At 43.0% G+C, this 19,575-nt stretch overlaps 1 protein-coding gene across 1 annotated transcript in view; it reads right to left on the reverse strand.

The window, feature by feature from the left end:
- CCDC83 (coiled-coil domain containing 83) overlaps positions 1 to 19,575 on the reverse strand; it is a 42,919-nt gene that overhangs the window by 20,427 nt on the left and 2,917 nt on the right. The window contains exons 2-4 of the mRNA XM_065936959.1: positions 16,944 to 17,028; positions 10,360 to 10,522; positions 6,878 to 7,045 (exon numbers count right to left, since the gene is read on the reverse strand). Coding sequence (XP_065793031.1) covers positions 6,878 to 7,045; positions 10,360 to 10,522; positions 16,944 to 17,028 — 416 coding nt within the window. The remainder of the gene's footprint in view (positions 1 to 6,877; positions 7,046 to 10,359; positions 10,523 to 16,943; positions 17,029 to 19,575) is intronic.

A 19,575-nucleotide genomic window follows, 5' to 3' on the forward strand; every position in this document is an offset into this window, starting at 1 on the left:
TAACAGTTGGAAGATAATTATTTGGAAGTCAGAGAGTATTGTCTCCTACAAATGATGTTGACAGTTATGGTTGTAGCCTTTCCCTCCTCCAGGGGATCTTCCCAACCCAGGGATCGAACCCAGGTCTCCTGAATTGCAGGCGGATTCCTTACCAGCTGAGCCATAAGGGAAGCCCTAGATTTCTAGACTGGTCCACAGCGACTCATTTAACTTATTCTGCAATGAAACAATACTATTGTATTGAGACTGTTGTGGGACATAACAGCCATTTAGGACATTATTTCAAAGGGAAAATTTTCCCCACAGACCAAGTCAGCCAAAGCTGACTCTAAGAACTCTTGGGGGTCTTAGGCTACAGGGAAGAAGATGCGCAGGTCTGGTCTTTGAATAGTTTGGAGACAAACTAACACTCTGGAAATGGGCACAGGGAGCTAGGCTAGAGCCATTCAGCCCTCATTGTGTTTCGTACTGGCATAACCGCTTCCCCTATTCAAGGAAAACTCTGAGAGCAGAGAGTCAAGACTTCTCTTCCATATCCTTCTATTATTGCAATCCCAGGTGACTGCAGCCATGAAATTAAAAGATGCTTGCTCATTGGAAGAAAAGCTATGACCAACCTAGACAGCATTAAAAAGCAGAGACATTACTTTGCCAACAAAGGTCCATATAGTCAAAACAAAGGTTTTTCCAGGAGTCATGTATAGATATGAAAGTTGGAACATAAAGAAAGCTGAACGCCAAAGAATTCGTGCTTTTGAACTGTGATGTTGGAGAAGACTCTTGAGAGTCCCTTGGACTGCAAGAAGATCCAACCAATCCATCCTAAAGGAAATCATTCCTGAATGTTGATTGGAAGGACTGTTGCTGAAGCTGAAACTCCAATACTTTGACCACCTGATGCAAAAAACTGACTCATTGGAAAAGATCCTGATGCTGGGAAAGATTGAAGGCGGGAGAAGGGGACAACAGAGGATGAGACAGTTGGATGGCATCTCTGATTAACGGACATGAGTTTGGGTAAACTCCGGGAGTTGGTGATGGACAGGGAGGCCTGGTGTGCTGCAGTCCATGGGGTCGCAAAGAGTCGGACGTGACTGAGTAACTGAACTGAACTGATTGACCCTACAATTGTGAATACTCCCAGGGAAACTGGGAGTATGTAAAAGTCTCCTCCCCAGAAAAGTCTGGGACATGGCAAATGGGAGATTACGACTTTGTGCTTTTAGACTCCTGGCTGCTCAGACGCCTGGTCCAACGTTTGCCTTGCATTCCTCGCCTTTCCTTGTCGTGTCTGGCTCTGCTTCAGCTCCACCCCACAAGCTTTGGGGGTCGGTTGTTCACTCTTCACCCACTTCCGGTGCCACACTGCTACACCGGGCTCATCCTCTCCTCGGCCGCTGGCTTCCTGTGACCCCTCTCTCGACAAGGCTGAGCAGGGGCAGGTGGTAACCCTGGCCACGCAGCGGTTCCTTCAGGCAGAGTGGGTGTTAGGTGAGTCACGGAGTGGGGAGGGCTACTGGAAGCTTATAGGCTTGGGTCTGACACGCACCTGGGTTCGCCTCCCATTTCCACTACTTACTAAGTCTGAGTTTAAAGCCGTGAACTCTTCCAGGCCTCTGTTCCCTCATAGACTGGGCACAGTGGCATCTAACTCAAAGGGACTTGTGAGATGAGGCAAGGTTAGGAGAGCAGGTCCTGGGGCCGTGAGTTCTCGTGGAGGTCAGTGAGGTGATCAGATGGAAAAACTGGCTTTCAAAGAGGCGGGCTTGAACCCGCGCCTTTTAACTCACCTAGTGCCCAGAGAGGCTTTTAAGGATCCCTGTCCCATGCATCTGGTCAAGGACCAAAGGAAAAACTCTCTGTGACTCTAATATCTGCTGTTTTCTAATAACTCCATACTTTCTCTTTTCCTGGGACTCATCTAAGGCTTTAATAAAAGCTAAAAATTTTTTAAATAAAACATTAAAAAAATTTTTTTAATTTAAAATTTTAAATTAAAACAATTTAAAAATAAGTTTTAAAAAAATCTAAAATTTCCTTTTACTGAGAACAAAAGCCTTGTCCTGGATATGTCAGGGGGTGTGTCCTCTGCTCCCAGTGTCCTGACATCTCCTTCAAGCTGAAGTCCGGGGAGGAGGGTCCAGGTGCCCCCTCCCCAGGCCCCCGGGGCTCAGGGCAGCTGCTGGGTCAGGGAGGCTGGACAGCCGACGGCCCACGAGGCGCCACGGGCGGAGGTCTTTGATCATGCTTGACTAGGTAGGTGGTCACGGTGACGCTCTTCAGAGTTAGTCTGTGGGAAGCATGGATGGAGTGGGGGCAGGCAGAGAGCAGAGGTGCCCTGAGGGGACAGTCACAGACCGCAGGCGACAATGCAGGAAGGAGCATCGTCCCTGGAGCCAGCACTGATCTGACGGCCGTCTGTTTCCATCCTTGGTCCTCCCGTCCTTCACGGTAAGTCCTGTGTCCAACAAACATGACCATGGGCCACCGACAACCTTGCTTTTATCTTCCATTTCTTTGTGTGTTTGTTTTTGCTTTGGCCGCACTGGGTCTTCGTTGCAGCATGCAGGCTTTCTCTAGATGTGGCTCATGGTACAGCATGTGGGATCTTAGTTCCCCGACTAGGGATCGAACCTGTGTCCTCCACTCTGGAAGGTGAATTCTTAACCACGGGACCACCCAGGGACGTCTCTTCTCTCTTCCCTTTAAAATACATACTGTGAAGCTATTAGCCCTCTCTCACTAACATGCGTGGCAATCCTATGATTTTTTTCAGTGATAACTGAAGATCTCCCAATCTGAAATTAAGATATCTAGTCTTTATAACAATTGAAATTTCAAGCTTCATTCAAAGTTATGGCTGTTCCCTTCCTAGCTTAAACCTACTACTGTTTCCTCTGGCTTGAGTTGGCACGCCTCCTTCCCCCTCAGGGCTGAAGGGGAGCCTTGGAAGGACAAGAAAGCACTCACTTGACTGATCCCATCTCAAGCTAGGGGCCAGCTGGCATTGAAGATTGAGGCTCCTCTCTCAGGGGTGTTTGTGTAGGTTCTCCGGAGGACCACCTTCCCCATTGCTAGTTACATTTCACCGGCACACTCTTGATGCAGGGCAGGGGATGTGCTGTCATTGGAGGTTGGCTGATGACTGTCCCTTTGACCTCTGGTTCTGTCTCCTCCTCCCTCCCACATGTACAGGCGCCTATTTCTCTTTGGAGTGGGTTGACCACTCTTGTCAACCTGCAGGTAAAATTTAACAGGCCTGTGTACCAGCACTCTCTCAGACAACAGGTCCAGAGGAAACGCTCCACGCTTTGCCACAAGCTGCCTGGGAGTGCTCGCAGCTGCAGGCTGAATGTCTGTGACCCCGCCCCTTCTCCCCATGGTTAGTACACTGAACCCCAGTGTCCTGGCATTTGGCAGGTCATTAGGTCGGGAGGCGAGAGCCCTCATGAGTGGGATTAGTGCCCTTATAACAGAGACCCCAGAGGGCTCTCTTGCCCCTTCCTGTCAGGTTACAGCAGAGAGACAGTGTCTCTGAACCAAGAAGCAAGCTCTCCCTAGGCACTCAATCTGTCAGTCCCCTGACCTTGAACTTTGCAGTCTCCAGAGCTGTGAAAAACAAGTTTGTGTTACACACAGGCCACCTAGTCTATGGTACTTCGTTATAGGGGCTCAAATAGACTGAGACACAGGCCCAGCCCAGGGCGGCAGCTACATACCTCTTCTGTGCGCTGCTGTTAGAACAGTTACCTGGTCAGTCACTTAACCTGTAGATTTTACAGGGGTGAGTCATAAACTAGATCCCAGTGTCCCCCAAATGGTGGGGGATACATGTTGAACAGTCTGAAGAATTTCCTTAAAGATCTTCCATCTGGATTTGAGGTGAAGGAGGAATTACACCTTACCTGCCCTTTGGGGGATAGTCTACAACTTGCTGCACCCACAAGTTCTTTCCAAAAAATGTCCCCTAATTTTTAACAGTTTTTTCATGGTCTCCCCAATGTCTTTTATAAACTGGAATTCGGTGCTTGAAGGTATGAAACCTGTTTTCTGCCTCATCATACTGGCAGTCTGCATAGCAGATTCTCACTTTATTTTGTGTGGTATCCATTATATAGGGGCTTCCAGGTGGCTCAGGGATTAAAAAAATCCACCTGCCAATCAGGATACATGGGTTCGATTCCTAGGTCAGGAAGATCCCTTGGAGAAGAAAATGGCAACTCACTCCAGTATTCTTGCCTGGAAAAACCCCACGGACAGAGGAGCCTGGCAGATAGTCCACGGGGTCACAAAAGGATTGGACACTACTTACTGACCAAACAACCAGGTTTGGTTTAAACCCAGGTTTAAACAGATTCTACAAGTTTCATTTTAATATCCCATTTCACTTACAATAAAAACCCTTTCTTCTAAAGTACTTATTCCTTGCAATTAAAGCTGTCTAGCTAACACAAACTCCATGGTCATGGATGTGGGAGGAGAATTTCAGAGAAGTCATGGAAGAAGGGGGAAGGTGGGAAAAAAAGGGGGATGGTAGGAGTAAGACTTCAGACAAATTGATTTAGGTGTTCTGTTCATATTCATTGTGTCCAACGAGTGGCCCCCGAAGTGGTTTAATTGTCCGCAGGCAGAATTGCTACTGCATGCTTGAAAGTGAAAGTGAAGTTGCTCAGTCATGCCCGACCCTTTGCAACCCAATGGACTGTAGCCTACCACACTCCTCATGGGATTTTCCAGGCCAGAGTACTGGAGAAGTGCCTAAATAAGATAAGCCTATAACAGCCATTCTCTCATGAAACCTAAAGTTGGCTATACACCAAGGTTCAACCAGTAGCATAAAAATTTTATTACCACCACCCCCAAGTTAGATACAGCAGCATGAAAATTTTCAACTCAAAGAAGTCATCCAAATTTCTAATCAGGATAATGGGGTAAGTTTATATGAGGAATGCTAGGAGATTATTAAATGAATGCTAGAAAACTATTAAAATTTTTTAAAATACACTAGAATGGTAACATTTTCTTTTGGCCATGCTGCATGGCTTATGGGATCTTAGTTCCCCAACTGGGGATTGAACCTGGGCCCACAGCAGTGAAAGTGCCAAGTCTTAACCACTGGACTGGCAGGGACTTCCCTCTATGGCATTGTTGCACAAACACACAGATCCATGGAACAGAATAGGAAATATAGAAAGAGAGTCAAACACACATGGGAAATGAAAGTGTGATAAAGGCACCATTGTGGATCACAGGGTAAAAATGGCTCATTTAATAGATGATGTTGAGACAACTGGAAAGTCATCTGGCAAAAAAAGGAAGTTGGTTTCCTGCCTCGCACAAAATAATCAGAGATTTAAATATAACGATGAAGATATAATAAATTCTAGAAGAAAATATTAGAGAATGTATTTGTAATCTCAAATCATAAAATCAAAGACTGATAAATTGGGCTCTATGAAGCTACAAATTTTCCTCATACAAATACCACACAGACAGAAGACTAATAATGAAGGGGGAAAATACCTGCACCTTAAATCACAGTTAAAAAGCTAATTTCCTTGGAAAGGAAAGAGCTCCACAACACAATAGAAAAATGAACAAAGGATGAGAACAGAAAGGAAATCCATATGGTTCTTGAGTTTATGAAAAGATATTCACTGTCGCTCATAGGAAGAGAAATGGAAATTAAAGCTACAGTGAGTTACTACTTAGGAGTAGGGGAGTAGTTAAAGAAATTATAGGGCAACAAAACAAAGGAGACATTGGAGGATGTGGCAGTATCAACATGTACCGGTCTGTAAGGACGTCCATACTGTTACTTGAATGAATAAGTGAAAAATTGCATCTGTGGCATGCTGTTTTGTAACATACATGTATATTCTGAGACATGCACAGGATCTTTCTGAAAGGTTACATAAGGAACTAGCAATGGTGTTTCTATCTAGAAAGGGGATCTCAGTGGCTGGGGGAACAGACAAGGGTAGGAGGGTGTCACTCTTACTCTCTTCTTTTGGGGGAGAAGAACCTTTTGAAATATTTTAACTCCAGTTGCAGGCTGATTTAGGGCCAAATTTATACCACCGATGTGGTGCAGAGGCCTTGAATTGAGAAACACACATGAAAATTGGTCCAGAAGCCGGGTGACCGGGCAGAGCCTCAGAGGGGATACTGGGGTACCCCACATACACCCTCCTCCCACAGAACATGGCTCCAGGACCAGCTGGGCTCAGAACTGCCATCCACCCACGCCGCTCTTTGGGGCCAGATTTCTCCCGTTTGTCCTACCCTTGGCTTCCGGGTCTCTGCGTCTCTGGAGTTCTTTGAAGGCACTCTGCTCGGCCTCAGGGACAGACAGGTGACCTCCGGTGAGATCTGTCCTTCCTGACGCCTTCCTGTCCCACCCTCTTCCCTTCCTGTCCCATGTTTGTTCTTCGGTTTCCTTCCGACGACAGCTTAGCATTTACCTGGCCATTCTTCTAAAACGATTCTGGTTGTCTAGCTTGGGTAGGTTGCCCTAGCTGGGCCTCAGCTGATTTCTTCTCTAATACGAGCCCTTCCCAGGACCCTCCTTCCGCGGTGGAATTGACCCAGAGTCAGGTATGAGAGCGTGCAGACCGCACCCACTGAATGCAGCTTCTTTCTCAAAGTCAGCGGCAAGGCTTCTGCCCACACACCCTTCCCTTCACTTCCCCTCCTCGGTTTCACAGATAGTCCTGGGAAGTTTCTTTACTTCCTCCACCGTATCCTTACTCGTAGTGCTCAAGTTGACAGCAGAGCATGACGGATGATTCCAGAGTACCTCTTTCTTCCTGTCACCAAATGTCTGCCCCCTAAACAGTTTTTCTATTCAATCTGAACCAGTTTTCTTGCAACTGACCTGACATTTTTTCGGCGTTCTCCTTGACTCTGTTGATGTCGTTCAGTAAGAAGGTAAGGAGGTTAGCGTGTTGTTCACTCCCTACGTTCTTGTATTCCTCCCAATATTCTTTCTCACTGAGTTTCTCAAGAAATAGCTTCTCAGAATTACTTATTTGGATGCGCATATCTGTTGAAAGAACATCAAGATTTTGGGTCATTTCTATTGTCCTTGCAACCATCATATGTTGCACTCAGATTTTGTGAAATTAAAGTCTGATATGAAAATATCAACTCAAAAAAAAAAAGAAAATATCGACTCATAAATATAATTTTATATCTACAATTTAGGGAAATCTAAACTATTCAAACTATTGTTTATCTATCCCTCATGATTCAAAAGCTAAGTAAAAATAAACTTTCCAATTTTAAAGTAGATGGTGTGGTTTGGGGCTGTGACCAAGAATGAAAACATGCAATCAACCTATACGCCTAGGGACCCACAAGTTTAAATTATGCCTGTGATAGCCTGATAAGCATCCTGTTTTGTACAATGTGTTATTTCACATATACTTTTTATTGTAAATTGTCATTTTTCTGGTCATTATGTCTCTGGGCAAAGTAATTCCAACTTACATCCTTCCGCTGTCCTTGGTGACCTTTTTTTGTTAAGTACGTTGTTTGATTCCATCATTTAGAGATCAACTCTTTGAGCTTTTCTTGTGTGAAATGACCGCATATGATAGTCATAATCACCTCTCTTCCCAGTCGCCACATAGGTAAGATTTCAGAGTGAAAGCTAAGTTCCTCAGTTAAATGTGTAGAAATATGGAGCTGTCTCAGCTTGCCCCGGTGGCCTTACTGTACACGATATTCTACACAGTCTTTAGGCTGAGTATCAAGCTGCTGAATATTTTGGTAAAGGAAGCATCACCAGAACCAGGTACGATGAACTTAATGCTGTTTGGCTCACTGCCCCGCCCCATCTGGTTTAAGAGCTCCTGAGGGCAAGACCACTTCTTATTCATCTCTGTCAACCCAGCACTTGGCAGAGAATCTGGCCATTAGTTGATGCTCAGTAAATGTTTATGAAATGAGTGAAGCATTCTTTCAGGCCAGAGGGATGCTCTTCAGCCCAAACATCCAGAAGGACTCCAGACATGTCTTTGTCAAAGGTGTGATAATAATACATTTTAAATACATACTTAACATATTAATATTCAAAATATATTATGCATTTTTAAATTCCCTTAACAAGCGGTTCTTGTTATTAAACAATTAAGAACACTACACCCAGCTGTCCTCTGGGAGCAGACTGCCCCTGACTCAGCCCTGCACCAAGTTCAGGCTTTGCGGGGAGGGATGGTTGATGTCACTGAAGCTTTTGAAAGACAGGTGGGTGTAGCAGCTGCTGTTCTGCTTTCCCAGCACCCCTCTCTCCCTTCCCGTCTCATAACACACGTCTCCTATCCCTCGTCATGTAAATACACTGACCACAGACGCCCCTTTTCCCGGCCGGAGAGATGGGTCCAGGGTTGAGCGTGCACCCCAAGCTAGGCCCTGGCTCAGAGTCTTTCCCTAGAAATGCTCTCACTGAAATTGGTAGAAAACATATCTTTTTTTGTCTCCACTCCACTTTGAGGTTATAAGGATGTACGTTCAGAGGTGTCTATGGTCAGAGTTCTAGACTCACAGGGAGAACGTTCTCGGAAAAAGGAGCCAGCTTTCCAGGGGAAGGCAGAGAGGCAAGAGGGATGAGAGGGGCAGTGTGGGGAGGGAGAGGGTGGGCTAGAAAGAGGGGGTGATGGACAGGGAGAGGGGGAGCAGGAGAGGGAGACGCATAAGCGGAAGCTGAGCTCTGACAGCCTGTGAGGCTCCGGGTTCAGCTCAGTCGCACCCTGCCTTTTCTGTCTGGTTACTTGAAGAGATTAACCTCTTCTTTATGCTTGGACTAGTCTGGAGTGGATTTTTATCCTCGCAACTGAAGGCGTCCCAGGTAAACATAGGAAGACGGGAGTTTTGTCAGCACTTCTCAAACCTGACTGTGAGCAGAAACCCTCTGTGACCTTGTCCAAATGCGGACTCTCTGACTCAGCAGGTCCAGACGGCTCGGAGACTCTGCACCGTCCCAGGCTGCTCCGTGAACTGAACAGAGTTGCGGGTGACTATCTGGTACCAACCGTGACGGGAGCCCTTGTAGACACGTCCCCTCCCTCTCCCTCTCATCGGCCTCCGCGGGCTTCCTTCTCCCGTGGACCACCGCACACGCCCAGACCTCCTGTCCTAGTCGCCCAGTGCGTCCCCGGCCTTGGGGGACACGCGCACCCCTGCCCCAGCCCAGGCCGCACACAGGCAGCCCTCCACTAACCGGACCATTCCCTGCAGAGGCCGCGTAGTGAGCACGTCTGAGCATTGGCTGGGGTCTCACACGCATCTCAAGAGAGTTCGTAAAGCATCCCTTGCACACAGAAGCAGGATTCTCCCGGAGACGGGCAGGCCAGGAAACGCATCCACCACCCCGTGCCTGTTGTCGCTACAGGGGCTCAGCCGGAGGAGGCTTATGGAACAGTGGTAGAGAGCCCCTAAAATGATTTGCTGATTGACCTGTGGCCTTGGTAACTACTTCACTCAAAACAACTATCTACGAATGGAGTGCCTGCTCCGTGCCAAGTGCTCAAGTAAGTCGGCTCTCTGGAGAGCTTGGGGAAATCCAAGGGAATCTAGTCCCTTGTTTCTGCCTCTCAGGTTCTCGTACTGCTTTCTGGAAGCACTCCAGTCTCTCCCCTGTTTTCCAGGTTCCTGGCAGGGATGGTATTTATAGCGGTTCTGGCAAAAAAAAAAAAAAAAAAAAAATCTAGAAATCTGAGCAGCAAGTTCAAGATGAAGAAATAGGAATTTTTTTTTCAATGCATGTGTCAACACTGAGGGTCCAGCTCTCAGGACCCTGGTACTTCCCGAGCACGTGGCAAGACTCTGTCCTGCCCCTTTCACCTTCTGTACCAGCATCATTTCTATCCACGTCCTGTAAACATCCCCTTTTCCAAATCCAGTCCCTCTTTCCCCATCTAAATAGGGGGCTTAGCTTCCTTAGAGATACTGGAGCTGGGGAGGAAGCTTTATATGCTCCTTACCATTCCCAAGCCTGAACTGAGGCTGAAGCCAGTGAAGACACCAAACAAGACAATTTCCCCACAGCGGAGCAGATCACCACTGCCTGCAGTCCGGGGTGGTGCCTCACAAGATGCGGGCTGGTGTTCAAGGCCAGAGGGCTTCCTGCTGTGTTTCTGACCACTGCCCTTACTCCTCCTCACTTGGCTTCATTATCTCCACCCACTTTGCTATTTCCTTCTCTTGCCCACTTACCTACATGGGTCTATGGTTGTGGCGGTAACGATGTCCTTTGAAGTATGTCCACGGCATTTTGAACATATTAGGAGACAAAAAAATACATTCAAGAAATAACTTGATACGGCTTTATGATAATTTTCTAAGTTCCTGAATCACCTTTCAAGTTTTGTCCCTGGTGTCTTTCAAACTTCCATGTTTCCTTCATTGCATTTTCAACTTCCTCTCTTGTTACAACCTCGGATCCCTCTGACTTCTCTTCACTCATTTCCTTTAGTAGTTTCCGTATGTGCCAAATTTGTTCATCCTTTAAGCGTTTATTCTGTCATGAACATCAAAGAGTTGTTAATTACCTCTGCTGAAGTATCTCCATTGTTTTCCCTCAAAACAGAATCACATGCTGAGGCTCGCAAAATAAGAAATAGTTAATGAAATAATTTATTCAATAATATCTCCAAAGAGCATGTGGAAGATGGAAGACTCAAAAGCAAATCCATCAATGCGGTAATCACTGAAGAGACAGTTTCATTTTAAAACCTGTGTTAATCATCTGTCAGTCTATTGCCCTATCACTGGATCAATGAACATTGAAATTAGACTTCAGAGGTCACTTTCTTCAACTCCCACAAATATGTTTCTTTTCTAGGAAACATCATTCATTTATTCAATATTTATGGAGTCATCTACCATATGCCAGGAGTCATCTACCATATGCCAGGAGTCATCCAGACACTAGGCATATATCCGTGAACAAAACAGACAAAAGTACTGCTCTTGTGGGATTTACACTATTCTTTGCTTTTCTCACAAGTGACCCTAATTCTCTTCTTCTGGGGTGATGATTACTCACCATTCCAGTACTCCACACTTGAAACATGAACTCTGTTCTTCTTGTGAATATCCTGTCCATGTTTCCATGTTTCTTATTTAATCAACTTAGACTTTATTTTTGCCCTTGCTAGTTTATTATGTATATGTAGAGATATTTTATTGCGTGTGAACTTAATACATATTTCTTGTACTTTTCTTAGCCTTCCTTTAAGTTTTTTTTTTCTCCCTTTAAGTTTTAATACTCACTTCCCTGGGGTCTCTCCTTCAATTTCTTAGACCTAATAAAATGTATATACTTAAAATATTTCAATACTTCTTTTAATTTTCCTATAATTTATTATCCTATAATTTAATATCCTCTTTACTATAGTTTTTTCAACATTATATTTTATTTCTGATATTCATGGTTTTATTCTCTTTACCTTCATAGGCAATGGCAACCCACTCCACTACTCTTGCCTGGAAAATCCCATGGACGGGGGAGCCTGGTGAGCTGCTGTCTATGGGGTCGCACAGAGTCGGACACAACTGAAGCGACTTAGCAGCAGCAGCAACTTTCATAGATACTCTACTGTAAGAATATTTTCTTTCTCAAAATTGATTCTCTAAGCCAATACTTCTCAAACTTCAACATGTATACCCAGCACTTGGGGACCTTGTTAAAAATGAAGATTCTGATTGTATGATGCCTGTAATTCTGCATTTCTTATACGTTCTAGGTGATGCCAAACCTGCTGGCCCACAACCCACATTTTGGGTAGCCAAGTTCTTTCTGATAATCTAAATATCTGTGATTTATTGATAGTGCTGCAGTCTACTAAAACTCAGGTCTTTAATATTGAATCCAACCAACTTTAAAGTTGATGGCTGGAAAATCTGATTTCTTAAAATTGCTTAGCAAAATAGACACTAGTTTAAAAGTCCTCAGAGAGGATTTTAATGCAAACTTAATGCTTTTTAGGTCATTCCACAGGCTGTATGACATAACTGTCATATCAGTACTTTATAATTTTAATTTAAAACTTTGATAAACTGAACAAAAGCAACAGACAATTAACTTTGTGATGCTCAGTATTGATAAATACAGCCCAAAACAAAAAGACAGACTGGACAGGCTTTGAGTGATTTAAAAAAAAAATAGAAATAAAGATTAAAAAGATATGATATTCAAAATCCCACAGTTTAACTTCTCTGATCTTTTGTTTGCAATATTCTAAAGTATCTAAATTCTGTCTCTGAAGAATTTTTAGTACCGAAGAATTCATGATATGATATATGTCTGAAAACTGAATTTCTTTCCTTCTAATTTTGTAAAATCTTGTAGAGAATGACATAAACTGGAGTGGTGGAGTAAGACTTTTGAAAATCCACTTCTCCATAAAGGCAATGAGAAAAAATTGGCAAAGATTGGCAAAATCAACTTTTCAGAACTCTGGAAATTAAAGGCTTTGCAGTAACTTCCAGGGAGTGTTTATTCAAGAAAAATGGTTGAATCTTAGTAAGAACAGTGAGTTTCGTGGCATTTCAAACTTACCCTAAGAACCAACAGCCCCACAATTATGGTAAAACCCAGCAATCTAGCAGCCTGTGGCTGAGGGTTAGGAAGAAAAGTAAGAGAGGCAGAACTCTTGCAAAGCCCAGTTCCTAAATAAGGGTCATTATTTGACTTATCTGGTAATTCCCTAGAAAACCCCACTGGCAACCCTTGTCTTTAATTGACCCGACTCAGAGCTTACCCAGTGCATTAACAGCCTTCTCCCAGACTGGTTTGTCAAAAACAATCAACAATTGTTGAACATTACAGCCTTGTGTGTGTGTGTGTGTGTGTGTGTGTGTGTGTGTGTGTGTGTGTGTGCACGCGCGCGCGCACTCATTGTGTCTGACTCTTTGAAGCCCTAGGGACTGTAGCCAGCCAGGTTCCTCTGTCCATGGAATTTTCCAGAGACGAATACTGGAGTAGGTTGCCATTTCCTCCTCCAGGGGCTCTTCCTGACCCAGGGACTGAACCCACATCTCTTGCATCTCCTGCATTGCCAGGCGGATTCTTTATCACTGTGCCATATTCCCACAGCTCCCTGAGGTGTTAATAAAAGTTGAGGTAAACAACAAGCTGACCAAAAAAAAATAAAACTTCAGAAGAAAACTGGAGATGAGATGTCCATAGGGAGTTTTGAAAGCTCTTATGTATTCCTAAGAATCTAAAAGGCCACATGCATGTATAGGGCATAGATACATAAATTTAATAACATCTATATTAAACTTCCCAAATCCTGTATGAATTTCAAATAGAAAAGAAATGTGTCTGACACTGTTACAAAATTCACTGTATCTGAAAAACTATTTTGAGTGATATACTGAAGTAAAATTTAAATATATACACCAATATGCTTTTAAAAAGACATTTATTTAGGTAAATTTATTATATAAAGGTAAATTTATTATTTGAGGTAAGACTAATTATCATATTATAAAATAGAAGAAAGGAGATTTAGTATCTAAGCTACAAAGGAAGGATAATTTTTGTTTTGTTATAAGGCCATCTCATGGCCTTTTAAAAACTTTTTTAGACTCACAAGAACAAGAATAGAAGTTGCCAGAATAGGACACAATTCCCACCTACTGTCCACCCAGCTTTCCCAAATGACAACACCTTATCTAATGATAGCACAGTATCAAAACCAGGAAATCAACATTGGTACAATGTTATTAATTGAACTAGAGATTTTATTTCTATTTCACCAGTTTTTACATTTTCTTCTTTTTAGTGTATGGTTGTGATACTGTCATTTACAAGAAATATATGTATGTATATCTTTGGTCACTCAGGTGACTAACATGTATTTCTGTGTTGTTCAGTCACTAAGTCGTGTCCGACCCTTTGCGACCCCAAGAAATGCAGCACGCCAGATTCCCCTGTCCTTCACTGTCTCCTGGAGTTTACTCAAACTCGTGTCCATCGAGTCAGTGATGCCATCCAACCATCTCATCCCCTGTTGTCCCGTTTCTCCTCCTGCCTTCAATCTTTCCCAGCATCGGTGTCTTTCCCAATGAGTCAGCTCTGCGCATCAGGTGGCCAAAGTATTGGAGCTTCAGCATCAGTCCTTCCAATGAACATTCAGGGTTGATTTACTTTAGGATTGACTGGTTTGATCTCCTTGCAGTCCAAGGGACTCTCTAGAGTCTTCTCCAACACCACAATTTGAAAGCATCAATTCCTTGGCACTCAGCCTTCTTTATGGTCCAGCTCTCACATCCGTACATGACTCCTGGAAAAACCATAGCTTTGACTAGACAGACCTTTATCACAAAGTGATGTCTCTGCTTTTTAATACACTGTCCAGGTTTGTCATAGCTTCCCTTCCAAAGAGCATAAGTATATATGATATGTTTATGATATATATATATATAGATAGATATATAAATATAGATCTGTATTTCTTAGACATATTCTTTTTTTTTTTTAATGATTTTCACCCATAGTTCCTGGCCCACAGTGCCCAAAACCCATGGAATTTTCTGCCATCACAATTGGGTTTATGTTAATGAAAGTGACTTTTGAATCTGGGAGAGAGAGAGAGGGAGGGCCTGATTGCCAGGAGAACCGATCAAGTTATTAGAGGATTGCAGTCCCTCGCGTTGATTTCCAGGGACAGGAGAGGGACTTGAGGTGGAATCAACTGCTACTGGCCAGTGATTTAGTCAATCACGATTATGCAATGAAGCCTCCATTAAAACCTGAAAAAGGAGCGTCATGTGCTGCTCTGCCAGGCCCCAAGCTCCACAAGGGCAGAAGCTCCTTTGTTTGGTACTCTGCTCTCTAGGGGCTTCCCTGGTGGTCAGCTGGTAAAGAATCCGCCTGCAATGTCGGAGACCTGCGTTGGATCCCTGGGTTGGGAAGATCCCCTGGAGGAGGGAAAGGCTACCCACTCCAGTATTCTGGCCTGGAGAATTCCATGGGCTATTTTCACGGGGTCACAGAGTCGGACACGACTGAGCGACTTTCACTTTCACTTTGCTCTCTGTATCTCTTCATCTGACTGTCGATTCATAGCCTTTAATACTCTTTTTAAGATCCAGTGAGTAAATGGGTTTTCCTGGTTCTGTGAGCCATTCTAGCAAGTTAATTGAACCTAAGGAGGATGGGGTTGTGAGAGCCTCTGATTTATAGCCAGTCAACCAGAAGTGCAAGTAACAGCCTGGACTGGTAACTGGCGTCTGAAGTGGAGGGTGGTCTTGTGGGACTGAGCCCTTTACCTGTGGAATCTGATTCTATCTCCAGGTAGGTAAGTGTCAGAATTGAGGTGAACTCTCACACACCCCGCCAGAGTCTGAGAATCGCTTGTTGGTGAGGGGACGCCTCCACACATACAAGTTGGAAGTGGGTCAGAAACCCTTTCAATAGGATTATAAATTCTGTCACATATGCATATAAGATATCACCACAAAGATGTCATTTGAAGTCATGATGTTAAATAAGATGATCCACAGAGAGCTAAGAGTAAAAGAGTAGGTTTAAGATCAGAACCTTGATAAATACTCTAATTAAAGGGTAGTTTCTTTTCCTATTCAAGGGGAAAAAAACAATGAAAAAAATGATCAGAGAAGTAGAAGGAAATTTAAGAAAGAGTGACGTCCTGGAGTCCAAAGGAAAGAGTTTCAAGTTGCCAGGAGTGACTGCTGGAGGAGTGAGGTGTAAAGTAAGGCCTCAAAGAGTACATTGGACCTGGCTAATTGGTCATTACAACTTTTGCTAGAATGGTTGTAGGGGAACAGTAGGAGTGGAAGTATGTACTGGGAAGTAAGGGCGTGGGCACGGTGAGCTGTGAGATGTCTAGTGCTGTGGAGGAGCAATGAATGCAATCAGAGAAAGAGAGAAAGCGGCAATCATCTAAAGAAAGCTAAACGCATAGGAAGAAACGATGAAAGAAGAGGGCATAACTTTTCCGACTTGGACATTTCCGATGTGGGCATAAGTGGGGAGGAAAATATATCTTGATAACGAGTCATGTTAAACTTAGCAATTTAAATATCTGTGACCTCAAAATTTTTTCTTCCCACTGGTATTTGTGGGTCAACCCAACAAATATTTATTGAACACCTACTCATGCTGGGCCCTTTGGAGAAACAAAGATAAGATTTGATTGCTGCTACCTAAAGGGCTTTCAATTAAATAACGGAGAAATATTTTTATGTAACATCCCAGCTAAGATGGGGGGAATGAGGAGGAGCTAGCCAAGAGAAGAGCATTCTGGGAAGAGGAAACAGCCTCTTTGTTGTAAAGGTACCATAGTGAGAATGTTTTAATAGGGGACACTCTCAGTATTTCCTCATTCATGAGACCCCCTTAAGGGCTAAATTGTATGCACTATCATTTCCTGCTTCCCAACTTTATTTCTGTTGGTCTTGATAGTCACATTCAGCACCCCTTTGACCTTTGTTTTATTCTGATTTTATAAAGACAGACATCATCTTAAACATTAACCTAGTCATTTTAACAACTGAAGTTGTACTTTTCCGATAATATTTACATATGCACACACTGAAAATCTAAAAGAAAACAGATAAAGAAATTTAAAATACAGAGCCCATGTTTTATAGTTTGGTTAAATAAGAAATTAAAAGATAAATGGGGTTGCAGAGCTTTACAGTTTTAAACATAAGATTCAGTGTCCTCATGATCTAAATAACACAATTTAAGGTGACTTCCTTTGACATTATAATTAATAAATAAAAACAGCAGTACCTTCTTGCCTCCCATGTACAAAAATACATTTAAATATATTGTAAATTGATCAGCTCTAAGCACTAAAGAAGATAATTTCATAGAATTTATTTCATTATAACTCAAAAAATTTTAAAGCATTTGCATAAATGTTTAATGATTAGGTATCGGCTTTATATTTCATACTCACTCTTTCATGATACTTCTGATTCTTTTCTCTAGATTTCTTTATTCGAGCCATAAATCGTTCTACTGCATTTTCCTTTATTTGACAGCTAGTAACAGAAATAATGTGTTACAATTCTTTCCTTTAGGAAAAATTAATGAAACAAAATTTTAAAATTATACTATTTGAATTGAAATCAAGTCTTAAATATACTATAAAACCCATTTAGGGATAAGAATCTTTACTGATGCCCTGTTTCTGAGTATATTTTACTCACTAAAGTATGTATTAGAGAGATAACTTCAAGTTTTAAAAAATATCAATTCCCATTTTTATTTCATAGTCATAACTTGTATACTTTCTCATTATCTATAAATAATTCAGCATAAAAAGAACCTAGGAAAGGGCATACAGAAAACATGCTTCCTGGAAATCCAAAAACATTCAGACAAAAATGACAAGACAAAGACTTTACAAAGGCAAGCAGAGCTTCTTGAAACAGCAGGGTAAAGCAGGCTGACCCCTTGGTTCAAGTTCATTAGTATACCATCTCGTCTATAAATAGTGAAAAGTTTCTTTCTTGACACAAGTACATTTCTTTAACACCAAACAAGTATTTGTTGAATGTCTGTTAGGTATAAAATATAGAAAGCATGGGAAGACTCTGGTACAGGCAATTTAATATCTATTTGAAGAGTTAAGGGTATCTCTATTACCTCACAAATCTTTCCACTTTAAATCTGAGACCAAAATAAAGGAACAGAACTAGTTCCATGTAAACCCCTTGCCTCTATTAAATATATATTTATAGAGAGAGCACCTCTGTGGTGTAGTGAACAGAGGAGTATTTGCAGAATGAGAAACTGCTTTTCAATCTTGTCTCTTCCACTTCTTACCCACATGACCTCAACAAGTCAATTCTCTGAACTCAGTTTCCAAGCTGTCAAGAGAGATATAACAACACCCACCCAGCTCTATGTATTTTATAAAGATGAAAATAAGATCATACATGCATGTTTCTAGCATAAAGTAAGTGCTCAGTAAATTTCAGGTGAATTTCAATCTTATGTCCTCAGTCCTTCCCCTGGAATATCATTTGTATTTATGATATTGTAAACTTAGTAGAGATAAAAACAAAACGCTTTCTTTCCAAACGAAGAGAAAAACAAAACATTTTAAAAATGAGCAAATCCTTTAGACTTTGCCTTGTGTTGCTTCTGCAGGGAGCAGTTCGGAGAGGTCTGAATGGCATCAGCAAGCCTGGGGGTGGGGTGGATTCTAAGTTGCCCTAAAGGTTTGGCTGCTTCAACGGCCCCCTGGTGGAGCATTTGGTAGTTGCAAGTTTAACTTCACCTAGCCTCTCCTGGGAACTCACTTCAGCCTCCTCAGGCCTCAGAGATGGTTTATCAGGAAGCAGGGCTTCCCTGGTGGCTCAGACGGTAAACAATCCGCCTGCAATGCACAAAACCTGGGTTTGATCCCTGGGTCGGGAAGATCCCAGCTACCCACTCCAGTATGCTGGCCTGGAGGATTCCACGGACAGAGGAGCCTGGCGTGGGCTGCCGTCCATGGGGTCACAGAGTAGGACATGACTGAGCCACTAACATTTTCACTTTCAGATGAAGCTGAACCTCCCTACCATTAGGGAGCTCCCTACCATTAGCCACTGTGGGAATTCAAGCCTCCCTGTTCTCTGAACACTTTTTCCTGTTCACATCTCCCTTATCTACTCAGTGCCCTAGTAGCCCACATCTCACACTAAATGCTGAAGCAAGTGGGAAAATAAACCAACGCGGCTTATACTGAGCACTTAATATACACTGAAGTGCTTTGAAAGGGGTATCACACTGTTTTAAAGCACAGTGATAAGAAATTAACTCTAATGCAATGCGTCTGTTACCTTGTCCCTTCCCTCCTTATTAAAATGTTAGTTGATGGAAGGAATTTTCCCATATTGAGGTATGAGGAAGTCATCCTGGCTTATTCCTGATTTGGCTTGAACTTTATGCTGACTAGAACAACCTGTGGCCTGTCAAACATCTATTGTTCATTTGCTTTAACCGTGACAGAAAAGAATGCATTTGAAGATCAAAATGGAGTAACTATGGTTCAGGCATTCAAATGGAGCTGGGTGGCCATTGTGGATGTGGTTTCAAACACATTTCTGTATTGCTGAGAACTTTGTTTTGAACTGTATCAAACTTAAAGATGCCACCAGCCATTTTCAAAATAATGTTTTTGCCAGGGGCTGCCAGGTGCAATTTTATGGCCTCAAAGTCTCCCTGGTAAATGTGTGACCATTTTGGATCCCAACCAATCCTTGCTTAATGTGCACCCTTACTTCTCACCAATTGCAATCCTAATTCTTGACAAACAACATGTAACTGTGGTTTTGGCCTGTATGTTGCTATTGTTGTTAAGTCATTAATTTGTGTCTGACTTGGGCCCATGGACTGTAGCTCACCAGACTCCTCTGTCCCCTAGGATTTTCCAGGCAAGAATCCTGGAGTGGGTTGCCATTTCCTTCTCCAATCCAGGGATCGAATCTACATCTCCTGCATTGGTAGATGGATTCTCTACCACTGAGGTACCAAGGAAACCCTTTTGCCTACATAAGCCTCCCTATTTTGCAGTCCGTGCAACACAATTCAACTGC

This window comes from Muntiacus reevesi, chromosome 5, assembly GCF_963930625.1.
Source record: "Muntiacus reevesi chromosome 5, mMunRee1.1, whole genome shotgun sequence".
NCBI classification, from domain to species: Eukaryota; Metazoa; Chordata; class Mammalia; order Artiodactyla; family Cervidae; genus Muntiacus; species Muntiacus reevesi.